Raw genomic sequence first — 18875 nt, forward strand, 5'->3', positions numbered from 1 at the left:
CTGAAGGCAGAGGCTTTAACCCACTGAGTCACCCAGGCACCCCTAAGTAATTCATTTTTAATGATTCTATTTATTTGGAAGGAGAGAGAAAGAGCAAAGACAAGCAGGAGAAAACCAGGCAAGGGAAAGCAGGCTTCCCGCCCAGCAAGAAGCCTGATGCAGGACTTAATCCCAGGACCTGGGGGATCACAACCAGAGCTTAAGGCAGATGCCCAACTGACAGAGACACCCAGGTGTCCTGAGTCTATGTGATTTTATCTCTAACCCTCACAACAATGATATATAAAGGATGTTATTATTATGTTTTACAGATGTTGCTAAGAATAGGAAAGAAGAATTATGAGACTAATAGAAATTAAGAATAAATTTTGACAAAAAATAATACATTGTAAAGACTATAAACAAATCGACATGTGAAATGAACTCTAATATCAAATGCTTTCTAATATGCCACGTGCCCTCCAGTGACCCTGGCTCTCCTTAACCTTAGTAATTTATTCTTAACACCACCTTATGAACAAATAATCATTTTGCCTATCTGTGCACCTCAAGTATGCCTTATCTTTCTGTTTCACTCTGTAAATCTGCAAAATGATAACCATTTGTATTTTCTAAAATGACTTCATCCTTAGTAACATATCCTATTGTGATTCATTACTCAAGAGTAAAAACTACCTGCTATGTCATAAGAAAGACATTTGTTTCAAAATAATTTAAGCCTCTTTGAAAGGCTAAAATTACATTATGCTTGAAAATGAGGGAAAAAAAGATGAAAGAAATCATTTAAAATGTTCACAGAATCTTTAATGTTATTGATTTCATTTGCTCCAGATTAAACCAGGAAGTTTGTAGGACTGTGGGGGTACGGCATGCCAGAAACACCAAAAATTATGAATTTCTTGATAGGAATTACATAAAACTTCTGTTTTCTCGGTTTTTATTTCAGGCAACTGGCTGTCTCGGACTTCAAAGTCCAGATAGTGATGTAGACTCAATATAATGAAACCAGATTCCAAGTAATATTTTATTTCACTGGACGTTAAAGTAAACTCTTTTATCTGGAATCCATGTGAGAAAGATAGCCTGCCACTGCTCAGAATAACAAACAAATACCCTGGCTATACCCACCTCTATGCTGTATACTGCCTAAAGTCCCTTGGAAAAGGAAATGGGCTGCATTACAATTTCAAAAATAGCCAGAGATTGAAAATCAATGCACCACAGAGCACGTTGTTTTGACCCTTTGTCTAAAGGGCAAATGCAGACCAATCAGATTCTAGAACTGAGTGCCATATACAGGGATTTGTTTCCTGCACAAAACCTCAAAGAAAACAGTGCATTCGAATGGTAATGAAGAGAGGGCCTGAGTGCATACAGTGGTATATTAAACTTGGAGGAGCTAATGTGCATTTTCCTGTGAATCAGCCTCCCCATAGGACTCATTAGGAATGCACATTAAAGATACAGACAAGTGTGCCATTTTTAAATCAAGTGTCTTATTTCTTACAGCACTATTAGTATTGTACGCATTCTGGTAAGTTGCATTTTTGACTGCAATTTAATTGTGCAGCCGGGAAATCTGATTCCATTTCCAAGCTGTAAAAATATCCTCCTGTGAGGGTAGAATGGGGAGAAGTGTGGGGGGAGGCATAAAGAGAGTGAATTAGAATAGGAAGTGATCGATTACTTCCTTTTCTCTTAAAAACTAAATATGCTGGTCTTTTGAGCTCAATTCTTACTTAGAATCCATACGAATTCCCACAAAATAGCAGTCTACAAATGGTGCTGAGGAAATGACAGCTGCGACAACACCAGCAATGCTTAGGAAAAGTTGAGAGGCACTTCTGCAAGAGGGTGATTGAACCCATGGGGAGCTTCAGATGGAAAGATGTTACATACGGGGCGATCTGCATGGAGAAGAGCAGAAAAATACTCATATGATTATGATTAGACATGTAGCAGGAAAGCAAAACACAATTTAGCTTATGAAGAAACTGAAATTCAAGTGGGTCAGCCTTGAAGTTCTAAAATTCCTTGCAGGGGCACCTGGGTGACTCTGTGGGTTAAACCTCTGCCTTTGGCTCAGATCATGATCTCAGGGTCCTGGAATTAAGCCCCACATCAGGCTCTCTGCTCAGTGGGGAGCCTGCTTCTCCCTCTCTCTCTGCCTGCCTCTCTGCCTACTTGTGATCTCTGACTGTCAAATAAATAAAATAAAAATCTTTAAAAAATTCCTTGAAGAACAATATCCACTTTTTTTTTTTTTTTCAGTTCTTATTATACCATGCTTGTAAGAGGCAAACACTTAAAATCTGGTTGCATTTAATTCCAAAGTGTGTTAAAGGGATAAAAAAAAAAAAAAAACACAGCATAAAAGACTTCTTTATCTTACAAAGATATGTCTAAACACTGAAGTCATTCCTCCAGGATTCTAGGGCAATGGCATGCTGGTCACATAGCACTACTCCAACTTCATTGTCAATATCCTCTTTCTAGAGAAGGTGATAGACTCAGATAAGCATGTTATTGGTTAATCATGAGGGTCCAAGGACACAAGTCCTGCTGGGATTTCTTTTCTTTTCTTTTTTTTTTTTTAAGATTTATTTATTTGACAGATAGAGATTACAAGTAGGCAGAGAGGCAGGCAGAGAGAGAGAGAGGAGGAAGCAGGCTCCCACCCTGCTGGGATTTCTGAGGAAGGAATTTAAGGCATGATTTCCTTCTCCAAGGGATTTGAAACAAAAGACAAGGTTTGTCTCCCTTCAGTCTGAGGAGAACACTTCATGAGTGGTCTCAGATGACTGGATCTTGGGATAAGAGGCAGCACATGTCTATTTCTTGTGATCATTAGAACGGCTACTCAACTGTGTAAAACTTTGTGAGCTCTGCTGGAAGCAGTGCTGAGGGTCAGGGCTTTCATCTGGGACATGGTAGTGAAAGACCCCCTTCCTCCTTGCTGAGGGCTTTTTCCAGAGTGCTGAAACAAGGCCGCCACGCCAGAACAAACAGCTATGTCTTTGTCTTGAACCCAACGCCTGACTATGCTTAATTTAAATAGACCAATCAGGTTCCTGTAACTAAGCATCTGCTTCTGTAAGTCCGCTTCCCGCTCCCCCGCTCTACCCCCCCCCTTCCCGCCTTCGTCTTCACGCGCGCGGGTCCTCCAAAGCCAATCCGCTAACACCAAGTATGCCTTTTTCAAATGTTCAAACTGTCAGCCAATCAGCTCCGCCCCACCCAAAACTTGTTTGTACCTGTCTATAAAAACCCTGCACCACCCCAGCCTGGTGTGCTCAGCTAGCAGGAGCTGCTGACCACCCGCAGGCGCCCGCGTTACAATAAAGATCCTCTTGCTGTTTGCATCCTGTGGCAGTGTTGAATTCTTGGGTACGGGGATCCGCGGGTCTTTCATTTGGAGGTCCCACCGAGATCATCGGACTCCTGCCCAAGGATCCAACCGACTCCCACCGGGAGGTAAGCTGGCCAGCATTTAAGCCTTAATAACTGTGTTCTCATTTTCTGTCTCGTGCTCGTGTTCTCGTCTCCCGTTTGTTCTGCCTATACGCCTGTATAGGACTGTACTACTACGCATAGTAGATCTGTATTCTGGGCAGCTTGAGAAGGAGTTGACGAACTCGGACTTCTCCCGTGCCACCCTGGGGGACGCCCCAGGGATTAGAGGGGCCCGTTTTTTCGGGCCCCCACACGTATCCAAGGGATACGTCCATCAGTGGGCCACAGAGGAAACTCATATTTCCTCACGGCCGTCTGAATCTGTACTTTCGGTTTTGCACCAAAATCGCGCAGCGTTTCTTTTTGCCGGCTCGTTAAGTGTCTTGTGTGCGTTAACTGTCTTGTGTGTTTTGTGTGTCTTTCTCATTGCCCTTTGGATTTCCCTTGATTCCAAAATGGGACAGACACTTATGAGTCTCACTTTAGGACATTGGAGAGACGTCCAAATCCGAGCCAATAACCTGTCGGTGGAAGTCAGAAGAAGGAAATGGCAGACACTTTGTACTTCAGAATGGCCTACCTTTAACGTTGGGTGGCCCAAAGATGGAACCTTTAACATCCATGTTATTTTACAGGTCAAAGAACGAGTCTTCAACCAGGGACCCCAAGACCATCCGGACCAAGTACCCTATGTTGTAGTGTGGGAAAGCCTGGTTGATGAGCCTCCTCCTTGGGTCTCTCCCTTCGTTCACCCAAAGCCCAAAACCCTTCCATACACCACTTCTCCCCCAGGACCCTCCGCTCCCCCCGTCCCTCACCCCATCCCAGATCCCACCGACCCTCCCAAACCTCCTTCTTCCTCTAACCTATATCCTATAGTCAGCGATCCCTCTTCTCCACGGCGTCCTAAACCACAGAAGATCCTTCCTCTGGAGGACTCCCCCTTAATAGACCTTCTATCTGAAGAACCTCCCCCTTATCCTCCTCCCCCTCCTGCGCAGGCACTAAATTCCACAAGGGAGCCAGAGCACCCACTTGAAGAACGCGACCCCTTGCCATCCCCAATGGTGGGAAGACTTAGGGGTCGCAGGGAGCCAACACAAGAAGGAACTTCCAAACTCTTTCCCCTGCACCAAGGAGGAGGGCCAGGCAATCAGCTCCAATATTGGCCCTTTTCAGCCTCCGACCTATATAATTGGAAGTCCCATAACCCTTCCTTTTCACAGGACCCCGTAGCCCTAACTGCCTTAATTGAATCCATTCTAATCACACACCAACCCACCTGGGATGATTGTCAACAACTCTTGCAGGCTCTCCTCACCACTGAGGAGAGACAAAAGGTTTTCCTGGAGGCCAGAAAAAAACGTTTTAGGGGAAGACGGAAGGCCCACACAACTCCCTAATGTGATAGATGCCGCCTTCCCTTTGACCCGTCCCGTCTGGGATTTCAACACGGCGGAAGGTAGGACCCACCTAAATCTTTACCGCCAGTTACTCATAGCAGGTCTCCATAATGCGGGGAGTTGCCCCATCAATTTGGCTCAGGTAAGACAGATAACTCAGGGGCCAGAGGAATCTCCAACCGCTTTCCTGGAAAGGCTTAAGGAGGCTTATCGCAGGTATACGCCTTTTGACCCAGATAGCAATGAGCAGAGAGGAAACGTTTCAATGACATTTATTTGGCAGTCAGCACCAGATATAAGGAATAAACTACAGCGTTTAGAGAACCTACAAGATTTCTCTTTACAAGATTTATTAAAGGAGGCAGAAAAGATTTTTAATAAAAGAGAGACTCAGGAAGAAAAGGAGGAACGACTTAGGAAGTTGCAGGAAGAAAAGGAGGAACGACTTAGGAAGTTGCAGGAAGAGAAAGAGGAGAAACTAAAGAAGGAAGCTGAAGAAAGGGAAGAGAAACGAGAACGTAAACGAAGTAAGGAACTTAGCAAAATCTTGGCCGCCGTAGTGCAAGGCAGCCAAGGACCAGAGGCAGGAAAGTCAGACAGGGAGGGAGACATAAGGAGGCCCCAAGTAGACCGAAACCAATGTGCCTACTGTAAAGAAAGGGGACATTGGGCCAAAGAATGCCCAAAGAAATTCAGACACCCTAAGGAAAATGCTAAGCAAGTCACAAGACTTATGGCTTTAGACGAAGACTAGGGCCGTCAGGGTCAGGAGCCCCCCCCAAACCCCGGGTATCCCTAACCGTTGGGGGGGCAACCAGTCACCTTCTTAGTAGATACAGGGGCTCAACACTCCGTTTTAACCAAGAGCCCTGGACCATTAAGTGACCGGGTGGCATGGGTTCAAGGAGCAAGAGGAGGAAAACAATATAAATGGACTACGGAGAGAAAAGTACATCTGGCTTCAGGTAAAGTTTCTCACTCATTCCTTCATGTGCCTGACTGCCCCTACCCACTCCTGGGGAGAGATTTATTAACCAAGCTCAAGGCTCAAATCCATTTTGAGCCACAGGGGCCACTGTGACCGGCCCCAACGGGACTCCTTTACACATCCTTACCCTACAGTTAGAAGAAAAATATAGACTACATGAGGAGCCCTCCCAACCTCAGAGAAACATAGAGTCCTGGCTTGCGTCTTACCCGGATGCCTGGGTGGAAACAGGAGGAATGGGACTAGCTATCCAGTAGCCCCCCATTCACATACAATTAAAGGCAACGGCCGTTCCTGTCAATGTTAAGCAATATCCTATGTCCAATGAGGCCTACCAGGGCATCAAACCGCACATAAGGCGGTTACTAGACCAGGGCATTTTGGCCCCATGCCGGTCCTCCTGGAACACTCCTCTGTTACCTGTCAAGAAACCTGGCACCAATGATTACCGGCCGGTCCAAGACCTGAGGGAGGTCAATAAGAGGGTAGAAGACATCCAGCCTACGGTGCCCAACCCTTACAACTTACTTAGTTCCCTGCCTCCAACCCACTTCTGGTATACGGTCCTAGATCTCAAAGATGCTTTCTTCTGTTTGAGACTAAGTCCTCAGAGTCAGCCCCTCTTCGCCTTTGAATGGAAGGATCCAGACTTGGGAATATCAGGTCAGTTAACCTGGACATGGCTACCACAAGGGTTTAAGAATAGCCCAACGCTGTTCGACGAAGCCCTTCACCAGGACCTGGCCGACTTACGGGTAAGACATCCCTCTCTGATCCTGCTCCAATATGTCGATGACATTCTATTAGCGGCTACCAATGAAGAGGACTGCCGAACAGGTACTGGGAACCTCCTATTAACCCTAGGCCAACTGGGATATAGGGCATCCGCAAAGAAGGCCCAGATCTGCCAGACTAAAGTCACTTACCTGGGTTATGAGCTATATAATGGCCAACGATGGCTAACAGCCGCGAGAAAAGAGACTATCTCTGGCATTCCCGCACCTCAAAACCACAGGCAATTGCAGGAATTCTTAGGGACCGCAGGCTTCTGTAGACTATGGATTCCGGGGTTTGAGGAGATAGCGGCTCCTCTGTACCCCTTAACAAAACAAGATACTCCTTTTGTTTGGACTGAGCAACAACAGCAGGCATTTGACCATATCAAACAAGCACTCCTTACATCTCCGGCGTTAGGCCTGCCAGACATAACAAAACCCTTCGACCTCTTTGTTGATGAAAAACAAGGATTTGCTAAGGGGGTCCTAACTCAAAGGCTCGGGCCTTGGAGACGCCCTATTGCCTACCTGTCCAAAAAGTTAGACCCCATGGTGGCAGGCTGGCCACCATGTCTAAAAATGATAGCAGCAATCGCGGTCCTCATCAAGGACGCAACCAAACTAACTTTGGGACAGCCCCTAACCATCCTGGCTCCACATACAGTGGAGTCTTTAATCCGCCAACCACCAGACCGCTGGCTGTCTAATGCCCGCCTGACTCATTATCAGTCCCTCCTCCTGGACTCAGACAGGATCCAGTTCGGACCTATAGTGACTCTTAACCCCGCAACCTTATTGCCCACTCCTAGGGAGGCACCATTGCATGACTGTCACCAGATCCTTGCTGAAACACATGGGACACGGCCCGACCTAACTGACCAGCCCATGAAGGATGCAGACCTGACCTGGTATACTGATGGCAGTAGCTACCTGCAGGATGGAAAACGACGAGCAGGAGCGGCCATCACGACCGACTCTCAAATTGTATGGGCAAGCGCGCTACCAGAAGGCACCTCGGCGCAGCGGGCAGAATTGATCGCCTTAACCCAGGCCCTCCAACTGGCAGAAGGTAAGAATCTTAATGTCTATACAGACAGCAGATATGCTTTTGCCACTGCCCATATTCACGGAGAAATTTATCGGCGGAGGGGACTACTAACCTCTGACGGTAAGGAGATTAAAAATAAGACCGAAATATTGGCCCTATTAAGAGCCTTATTTCTCCCCAAGAAGCTGAGCATAATGCACTGCCCTGGCCATCAAAAAGGGGATATCCCCGAGGCGAGAGGAAACCGCCTAGCTGATGCGACAGCCAAACAGGCAGCTTTGGGGCCCCAACTATTAACTGTTACTATACTCACTGAGATAGGAGAGCCAGATGAGACCCCCATTTGGAATTATGAGGAGGCCGACTTGGATTTCATACAGAAGATAGGGGCCAATTACAACTCAGCCCTAAACCGATGGGAATACCGAGGAAAGGCCATAGTACCTATAAAGATGGCGCAGGAACTAATAAATCACCTCCATCAGCTGACTCATCTGAGCGCGAACAAGATGAGATCTCTTATGGATAGGGCCAATTTAAAAAACTACTTCCCCAAACAAAACTTCCTTCTTCGTCAAGCGGCCGCTAATTGTAAAGCCTGCGCCCAAGTCAATCCTGGGAAGACTATTATTGGACCAGGTGTCCAGGTACGTGGTCATCGACCTGGCACACATTGGGAAATTGACTTTACCGAAATTAAACCTGGCATGTATGGATATAAATACCTCTTAGTTTTTCTAGACACCTTTTCAGGATGGGCAGAAGCCTTTCCTACCAAAAAGGAAACCGCCAATATAGTCGCCAAGAAGCTACTGGAAGAAATTTTTCCAAGGTATGGAATGCCCGAGGTACTAGGGTCCGACAACGGGTCCGCCTTTGTCTCCCAGGTAAGTCAGTCGGTGGCCAAGCTGCTGGGGATTGATTGGAGACTACATTGTGCTTACAGACCCCAGAGTTCAGGACAGGTAGAAAGAATGAATAGGACCATTAAGGAGACTCTAACTAAATTACTGCTTGAAACTGGCTCTAAAGATTGGGTATTGCTCCTACCTCTAGCATTCTATTGGGCCAGAAATACTCCAGGCCCCCATGGATTAACCCCCTTCGAAATTCTCTATGGTGCTCCGCCCCCCGCTGTCACGTTCTTTGCGCCAGATATCTCTGCTCATTCCCCCTCCCCCTCCATACAGGCCCATCTGCAAGCCTTGCAGCTGGTGCAACAAGAGGTCTGGAAACCCCTGGCAGCCGCCTACGAGGAAAATCTTAACGCCTCATTGCGGCCTCATCCCTACAAAATCGGAGACATCGTTTGGGTCCGCAGACATCGAGCCACAAACCTTGAACCCCGTTGGAAAGGACCCCACACGGTACTCCTGACAATGCCCACGGCGCTAAAAGTTGACGGGATTGCAGCCTGGATCCACGCCTCCCATGTGAAAACGGCACACCCGGAAGAACAAACAGGACACCCTCAGAACTCGGAATGGACCGTCCAACGCTCCCCAAACCCACTAAAGATAAGACTCATTCGCCGTTGATCTTACTCTTTTGCTTATTCTCTTTCCTTTCCCCTATAAATGGCACCAGCCCACATCTCCCCAAGCAATTAACCTGGCAGGTTCTCTCTCAAACGGGGGAAGTTATCTGGTCCAGTACGGCCCAACACGCCCCTAATACATGGTGGCCTACCCTGTATCCGGATCTCTGTAAACTGGCTATGGGATCTTGGGACATAGGTCAACACGATGATCCCCATAAGCCACCAACATCCCCTACAAGCAATGGAATGTCGCCCCCTAACCGGGGATGTGGAGACGGACCACGACGTTACAAACTTAGGGTATTCCCCTTTTATGTCTGCCCCGCGCCAAAGAATAGTAATACTAGAGGACGGGCCTATAAATGTGGAGGCCCTAATGACTTCTACTGTGCGGCCTGGGGATGTGAAACTACAGGTGATGTCTATTGGAAACCCACCTCAAATTGGGATTTTATCACTGTAATAGCTAATTGTTCCCATCAGCTGGGAACATTTTGGGGAAGGGAAAATGATGGAAAACATTGTAAAAATGCATGATGTCACCCCCTTAAGATTACCTTCACAGAGTCTGGAAAGAAAGCAGTCCACTGGACAAAAGGATATAGCTGGGGCCTTAGACTCTATAAGGAAAATTATGACGAAGGACTCATATTTACTATAAAACTCTCAATTAAATCCCCCTCTGCAGCCATAGGACCTAACCCGGTCCTGCCAGATCAGAGAGATTCCGATATCGGAGAGAACCCATAACCCTAACCATAGCCCTATTGTTAGGAGTCGGGGGAATAGCGGCAGGAATTGGGACAGGAACTTCTGCCCTACTTCAAAGCACCCAGCTTATGCAATTACAAGTTGCCATGACCGCTGATTTGGAGGCTATAGAGAAGTCAATCACTGCCTTAGAAAAATCCTTAACCTCCCTTTCCGAGGTTGTTCTACAAAACAGAAGGGGGTTAGACTTGTTATTCCTAAAAGAAGGAGGGTTATGTGCAGCCCTCAAAGAGGAATGCTGTTTTTATGCTGATAAAACAGGGGTAGTTAGGGAGACAATGGATAAACTCAGAGAAAGATTGGCCCAGAGAAGAAGAGATTTTGAATCCCAGCAAGGCTGGTTTGAAGGCTGGTACAATCGGTCACCTTGGTTCGCCACTTTATTATCCACCCTTTTGGGACCCCTTATTATTCTATTACTGATTTTATCAATTGGCCCTTACATCCTAAATAAGCTTGTTCAGTTCATCAAAGACCGCTTGTCAGTAATCCAGACAATGGTACTGACACAGCAATATCAACTGCTCAAACAAGCCGAATCCCAAACTGACATAATATAAGTACAGGACAAATGGATATAAGATTCTATCCATGATAAAGAAAAAGGGGGGAATGAAAGACTCCCTTCCTCCTTGCTGAGAGCTTTTTCCAGAGTGCTGAAACAAGGCCGCCACGCCAGAACAAACAGCTATGTCTTTGTCTTGAACCCAACGCCTGACTATGCTTAATTTAAATAGACCAATCAGGTTCCTGTAACTAAGCATCTGCTTCTGTAAGTCCGCTTCCCGCTCCCCCGCTCTACCCCCCCTTCCCGCCTTCGTCTTCGCGCGCGTGGGTCCTCCAAAGCCAATCCGCTAACACCAAGTATGCCTTTTTCAAATGTTCAAACTGTCAGCCAATCAGCTCCGCCCCACCCAAAACTTGTTTGTACCTGTCTATAAAAACCCTGCACCACCCCAGCCTGGTGTGCTCAGCTAGCAGGAGCTGCTGACCACCCGCAGGCGCCCGCGTTACAATAAAGATCCTCTTGCTGTTTGCATCCTGTGGCAGTGTTGAATTCTTGGGTATGGGGATCCGCGGGTCTTTCAGTAGCAACCCCTTAGAAAAAAAAAGCAGAGTGGGATCCTCCCCAACCATAAAAGAATGGTTAGAGTCTACAGCTTACTCAGAGCTGCAAGAAACTGCCAGGCATTCCATCACCTGCTAATTTGCCACAGTAGAAGAGAATGTGTATGTCAAGGGATATAATTAAAGGGATATACAACCATGAGTAGGTTTAGGAATGCACAGATCATCTGTCATATGACTTTAAAAAAGAGATAAACTGAAGGTACATAAAGTTGGGTTTATAAAAAACAAGGTATCAGAAGGATTTAAGATATAAGAGCAACTGTGAGACACCAAATGAAATCTTGAGGATAACTATGAAATTTGATCCAGGAGATGAATAATCTTCATGGACACACAATCACAGAATGGGCCATTAATTAAAAATCTACCTTTCAAATGACCTCACTCCAGTGGGTTTTATAGCTGATTCTACCAAATTTTAAATATTTTACCCTTTCTTTCTAGGTCATAGGAAAATATGGAAAGAATTTCAGTTTGTCCTATAAAGCTAACCTTTGTGCTAATGATATTAAAGGAAACTTAGCCCTGGTCTCAAAGTATAAAAATAAACTTCACAATAAAAAAGTATGACAATTGTTTTAGAGAAAAAATTTGTAACAGACTGTATTAGTCAGTATTCCCCCACAAAACTAGAGCCAGAAGTATAGACAGTAATATCTATAAGAGATTTGTTATAGGAATATGTTCAGGCAGTTATGGAGGCAAGGAGGCCCACAATCTGCATCTGTAAGCTGGAAAATCAGGAAAGGTGGTGGTATAATTCAGTCCGAGTCCAAAGGCCAAAGATTCAGGCTGATGTTCTAAGCCCTGGGCTGAATCTGAATGCCCAAGGGAGTCCAAGAGCAGGAGAAGATGGATGTCTCAGTTCAAGCACAGAAAGAAGTTGCCCTTCCCCTGCCTTTTTGTTCTGTTCAGGCCCTCAACAGATTGGATGATGACCACCTGTAATCTTCTTTACTCCTCCTACCAGAAATGTCTTCTGGAGAAATCCTCAAAACCTCATGCAGAAATAATATTGTACTAGTGTCTGGACATCCTTTAGCCTTGTCATGATGACACATAAAATTAACCATCACACATACTGAAGGGATCTTCCTAAGCTAACCCTATTTTATGACAGAAAATAATCATTTGCCAAAACTTTTATGAAAAATGTAAAAGATAATAGATTGGGAAAAGTATTTATTCTGAATGAATATGACCAACAAAAAGGTAGTAATTTTTAAAGATTATATGTATTGATTTTAGATATGAGGAGGGGCAGAGAGAGATGGAGAGAAAGAATCTCAAACAGACTCACCACTGAACTGTGTGCCCCACAATGGGCTTGATCCCACAACCATGACATCATGACACAGCACTTAACTGAATGAGCCATCTAGTTGCCCCCCAAAATAATATTTTTAATATATACAAGTTCTTCTAATTAATAAGAGTAAACTAAAAAATAAAAAGCAATAGAAAATTTAGTGAAGGATATTAACAGACAAGCCACAAAGGACATATAATGGTCCTTATAATTACATTATATAGTTTTATAATTCAACATATAAACATATGTTTAAACAGAGAAAGATTTTCAGCATCACTAGACATCCAAATTATGCATCATGAGGGCACCTGGGTGCTTTAATTGTTAAGTGTCTGCCTTTGGCTCAAGTCATGATTCCAGAGTCCTGGGATCAAGCCCTGCCTGAGGGTCATAGCTTGGTGGGGAGCCTGATTCTCCCCCTTCCTCTGCCCCTGCTTGTGTGCCCTCTCTCACTGTGTCACTCTCTGTCAAATAAATAAATAAAATTTTTAAAAATATTTGCATCCTAAATGACATACAGTTTTTCACTCAACAGATTAGCCAAAGTTTAAAAACTTTATGGTATCCCGTGATTTTGAGGAGAAAAGGCATGTCCACCATTGATTTGCAAGTATGAATTGCAAAACTGTTTTTGAAAAATAATCAATCTCTGTAAATTTAAAAGGCACCTCTTATTTAAACAAGTTATCCTATACTTTGGATGTTAATTCCCTCCTCTGTCACTCATGAATAAACAAAATCATTTTTAAAAAGTCTAAAAAAATAAAAATGAAAGAATAAAAAATAGAAAAAAGAAAAACATGTGAGGACAAAGAAAAGAATACTTGCATATTCCTCAAATTATCAAGAGACCTGGGGGAGTGTAAGGGAATACTGCAAAGGTGATTATTACATTTATTTTTAAACACTTCTACTTTTTTCTGTAAACATTTCTATTTACCACTATGAATTTGTACTTTTTTCTTTGTGATGAAAAAGTATTATATATATAAACCTAAACATAAGTATATCTTGGATAAGTCATATATATCTCTATATCATATAAATATATTGTATATACCATGCATATTATACATGAACTTTGTGCTAAATCTCTGTCATTTATTTATTAATTATACTTCTTAATCACTGAAATAAACAGTCACAAAAACTTACAATAAAATGTTCCTTGGACTCAACTAAAGATTTGGGAAGTATGAAGATGCCTTGATGTATCCTTTCTTGACTGCTGACAAGACAACTTCCCACTCTGTCCCATGCGAGATGAGACTTAACAAAACTGCCTCTTCTAGTGATCTGCCTCTTGATCTTGATTTAAAACAGTTTCCCCAAAATTATACTATCTAAGCGAGGATCATTTGGATTATTTCTACAACCCAAAGATCAACTGTTTTAAAAGGACCCAGAATTTACATAATGCACTTTACCAGGAATAATACAGTTAATAATAAGGCATGTGCTTGCAATTTGTATAAAGGAGCATAGATAGTAAAGGAACCAGGATTTATGGTCAGACCTGAACCTGGGTCAGGTTGGGCCCCTAAAGTAAGTGACAGCACCTCTGTCAACTGGCAAACTTAGAGAATAACAGTAATTCCCCTGTTGGTTGCACAAATGCTTCACATTGTTGGTTTCATGTACACATTAGGGGAAAAAAAATCTAAGTAAAATCCCTAGTCCAGGATTTTGTGGTTGCTCACTGACTCAATACATGGTGGTTACTTTTATTATTATTAGGTCATGACTGTACAGCTATGGGGTGATACCTAATAATGTCATCTCATCGAGGTAACAACTGATTATAGTTTATTTCAGTTTTATGGTATTTTCACTTTTATTTAAAGAAATGTTTGGCAGAAGGAAGATTAGACATGTCCTATGATGGCTATGTTGGGTAGAATTAGGAATCTTGCTGACAGTCACCAACCTGATTTCTAACTCAGTAAAAAGAAAACTTGGATTCACCTAAGAATGTAATGAGTGATTCTAGAACTCAAGGATTTTCTTTAATGGAAGGTACAGAACCAGATGAGGTACTAGTGTCTTTCTCTTCCTGAGATTCTGATTCTATGTCTTACTCTCTCCCAGCATCTAGTCAGGGAGGCAGCTCAGACAGAAGGTATAACATAAAGGCAAGACTGGTATAACACAATGTTCCTAAACGAAAAGATTATAGTCTCAGAGAAAATGTGAACGACAAATATAGCTGGCTACTAGTTACCATATATTGGTGTTTGGATCTCATTAAATCTCATAGTCCCATTTGAAACTTAATCTTTTATAGACTTCTGTTTACACTTTCTTCAGAACTTTTAGCACTTTCAATAGGATTTCCTTTTTAAAAAAATATTTTTCGGATCACTATGTTTGTATCTTTAGGGTAAATACCCAGTAGTGCAATTGCTGGGTCATAGGGTAGAAGGGGCACGTGTACCCGAATGTTTATAGCAGCAATGTCTACAATAGCCAGACTATGGAAAGAACCTAGATGTCCATCAACAGATGAATGGATCAAGAAGATGTGGTATATATACACAATGGAATACTATGCAGCCATCAAAAGAAATGAAATCTTGCCATTTGCGACGACGTGGATGGAACTAGAGCGTATCATGCTTAGTGAAATAAGTCAATCGGAGAAAGACAACTATCATATGATCTCCCTGATATGAGGACATGGAGAAGCAACATGGGGGGGTAGGGGGATAGGAGAAGAATACATGAAACAAGATGGGATTGGGAGGGAGACAAACCATAAATGACTCTTAATCTCACAAAACAAACTGGGGGTTGCTGGGGGGAAGTGGGATTGGGAGAGGGGGAGGGGGCTATGGACATTGGGGAGGGGAGGCGAACCATAAGAGACTATGGACTCTGAAAAACAACCTGAGGGTTTTGAAGGGTCAGGGGTGGGAGGTTGGGGGAACAGGTGGTGGGTGATGGGGAGGGCACGTTTTGCATGGAGCACTGGGTGTTGTGCAAAAAGAATGAATACTGTTACGCTGAAAAAAAATAAATAAAAAAAAAAAAATTTTTTAATAAATAAAAAAAAAAAAAAAAAAATATTTTTATTTATTTGACAGAGAGAGAGAGAGAGATCACAAGTAGTCAAGAAGGCAGGCAGAGAGAAAGAGGGGGAAGTGGGCTTTCTGTAGAGAGCCCAGTGCAGGGCTCGATCCCAGGACCCTGAGATCATGACTTGAGCTGAAGGCAGAGGCTTAACCCTCTGAGCCACCCAGGCGCCCCTCAATTGGATTTCCTAAAAGCAGCTCACTCATTTGTTTCTCTAAATCCCTTTGTGTTAGTCTAGACTTTTGTGGACATTCATAACACAACCATAAAAGCTAAAATTATGGTTTATTCCCCATCTCAAGAAATGAATTTACCTACATTTTTAAAATTTCTTTTCAGAGTAACAGAATTCATTGCTTTTGCACCACACACAGTGCTCCATGCAATACATGCCCTCCCCAATACCCACCACCTGGTTCCCCAACCTCCCAACCCCCGCCCCTTCAAAACCGTCAGGTGGTTTTTCAGTGTCCAAAGTCTCTCATGGTTCACTTCCCCTTCCAATTTCCCTGACCTCCCTTCTCCTCTCCATCTCCCCATGTCCTCCATGTTATTTGTTATGCTCCACAAATAAGTGAAACCATAGGATACTTGACTCTCTCTGCTTGACTTTCAGTCAAGCATAATATCATATATAATATGCTGATTTCAGTCAGCATAATATCTTCCAGTCCCATCCATGTTGCTACAAAAGTTGGGTATTCATCCTTTCTGATGGAGGCATAATGCTCCATAGTATCTTTTCTTTCACATTTTCAAAAATTCCAAGTCTGCTTTGTTGATTCTTCCCACAAGACACAAGACACTTGTGTTTTAGTAGAAAATACAAACAGCAAGAATGAGAATAGAATGCTCATTGTTCTTCATAATGAGTTTCATTATCATAGAGCTTGTTCATGCTGTGTCCTCTCAGTAAAGGCAAGTCAAGGCTATCATCTTTTCTTAACTCATGCTGTGTCAGAACTGAGTATCATGAGACTCTAGTAATTAGATGCTAAGAAATGGGAAATCAGAATATTCATAATGACTTGTTAACTTAGAAATTTTCTACGTGGGGACACCTGGGTAGCTCAGTCTATTAAGCATATGACTCTTGATTTCAGCATCTGACTCATAATTTCAACGTTGTGAGATTGAGCCCCATGCCAGGCTCCACACTAGACCTGCTTATATTCTCTCTCCCTCTCCCCTCATCTTACACTCTCCCTCTCATTGATTAATTAATTAATTAATTAATTAAAACACAATAAAAAAATACATAAAAGTTCTCTATGTGAAGTAGCAAACTGAATGGGACATGGATAGAGTATAATCAATAAACTAGAACAAAATTAGGACTTCTAATTCAAGGAAGCAAGTCTACTAATTATGCTTTACTATCAAAATCGCTCCTTCTTTGAAGTTAGAATAATTCTTAATTTCAATACTAATAAGCCAAAAACTCCTTACTGAGACCTTTATCTTGGTTCTAAATTTTATTGGAAATGTTCTTCTAGGACCTAAAGGTATTGGAGAACAATTAACGCTCCTGACAATATCTTCAATGGCAGATCTATAAAAAACATTTAAATTTTTAAAATTTATTTATTTATTTTTTCAGGGTAACAATATTCATTGTTTTGCACAAAACCCAGTGCTCCATGCAATATGTGTCCTCCTTATTACCCACCACCTGGTTCCCCCAACTTCCCACCCCCACCCCTTCAAAGCCCTCAGGATGTTTTTCAGAGTCCATAGTCTCTTATGGTTCGCCTCCCCTTCCAATTTCCCTCAACTTCCTTCTCCTCTCCATCTCCCAATGTCCTCCATGTCATTTATTATGCTCCACAAATAAGTGAAACCATATGATATTTGACTCTCTCTGCTTGACTTATTTCACTCAGCATAATCTCTTCCAGTCCCGTCCATGTTGCTACAAAAGTTGGGTATTCATCCTTTCTTTTTTTTTTTTAATAAACATATAATGTATTTTTATCCCCTAGTGTACAGGTCTGTGAATCACCAGGTTTGCACACTTCACAGCACTCACGATTGCACATACCTTCCCCAATGTCCATAAACCCCTCCCCCTCTCCCAACCCCACCTCCCCCCAGCAACCCTCAATTTATTTTGGGAGATTAAGAGTCATTTATGGTTTGTCTCCCTCCCAATCCCATCTTGTTTCATTTATTCTTCTCCTATTCCCCTAACCCCCCCATGTTGCATCTCCATGTCCTCATATCAGGGAGATCATATGATAGTTGTCTTTCTCTGATTGACTTATTTCACTAAGCATGATACCCTCTAGTTCCATCCATGTCATCGCAAATGGCAAGATTTCATTTCTTTTGATGGCTGCATAGTATTCCATTGTTTATATATACCACAACTTTTTTTCCCCCATTTTATTTATTTTTTCAGCGTAACAGTATTCATTGTTTTTGCACAACACCCAGTGCTCCATGCAAAACGTGCCCTCCCCATTACCCACCACCTGTTCCCCAACCTCCCACCCCTGACCCTTCAAAACACTCAGGTTGTTTTCCAGAGTTCATAGTCTCTTATGGTTCACCTCCCCTTCCAATTTTTTTTTTTTAATAAACATATAATGTATTTTTATCCCCAGGGGTACAGGTCTGTGAATCGCCAGGTTTACACACTTCACAGCACTCACGATAGCACTTACCCTCCCCAATGTCCATAGCCCCCTCCCCCTCTCCCAATCCCACTTCCCCCCAGCAACCCCCAGTTTATTTTGTGAGATTAAGAGTCATTTATGGTTTGTCTCCCTCCCAATCCCATCTTGTTTCATTTATTCTTCTCCTATCCCCCTAAGCCCCCATGTTGCTTCTCCATGTCCTCATATCAGGGAGATCATATGATAGTTGTCTTTCTCCGATTGACTTATTTCACTAAGCATGATACGCTCTAGTTCCATCCACGTCGTCGCAAATGGCAAGATTTCATTTCTTTTGATGGCTGCATAGTATTCCATTGTGTATATATACCACATCTTCTTTACCCATTCATCTGTTGATGGACATCTAGGTTCTTTCCATAGTTTCGCTATTGTAGACATTGCTGCTATAAACATTCGGGTGCACGTGCCCCTTCAGATCACTACGTTTGTATCTTTAGGGTAAATACCCAGTAGTGCAATTGCTGGGTCATAGGGTAGTTCTATTTTCAACATTTTGAGGAACCTCCATGCTGTTTTCCAGAGTGGTTGCACCAGTTTGCATTCCCACCAACAGTGGAAGAGGGTTCCCCTTTCTCCACATCCTCGCCAGCATCTGTCATTTCCTGACTTGTTCATTTTAGCCATTCTGACTGGTGTGAGGTGATATCTCATTGTGGTTTTGATTTGTATTTCCCTGATGCCGAGTGACGTGGAGCACTTT

General features: G+C 43.2%; 1 protein-coding gene across 1 annotated transcript; it reads left to right on the top strand.

Annotated features, from left to right (window-relative positions):
• Positions 1-4088: 4088 nt before the first annotated feature.
• LOC123936269 (protein NYNRIN-like) lies at positions 4089-9206 on the top strand (the record flags this gene model as incomplete). Its single annotated transcript, XM_045996916.1, has 4 exons — positions 4089-4520; positions 5486-5516; positions 6667-8555; positions 8859-9206. Coding segments are annotated over 4 exons (2700 nt in total), but the record flags the coding sequence as incomplete, so codon positions are not given.
• Between the last annotated feature and the right edge of the window lie 9669 nt (positions 9207-18875).

The sequence above is a fragment of the Meles meles genome, unplaced genomic scaffold (genome assembly GCF_922984935.1).
Source record: "Meles meles unplaced genomic scaffold, mMelMel3.1 paternal haplotype, whole genome shotgun sequence".
In the NCBI taxonomy this organism is placed as follows: domain Eukaryota; kingdom Metazoa; phylum Chordata; class Mammalia; order Carnivora; family Mustelidae; genus Meles; species Meles meles.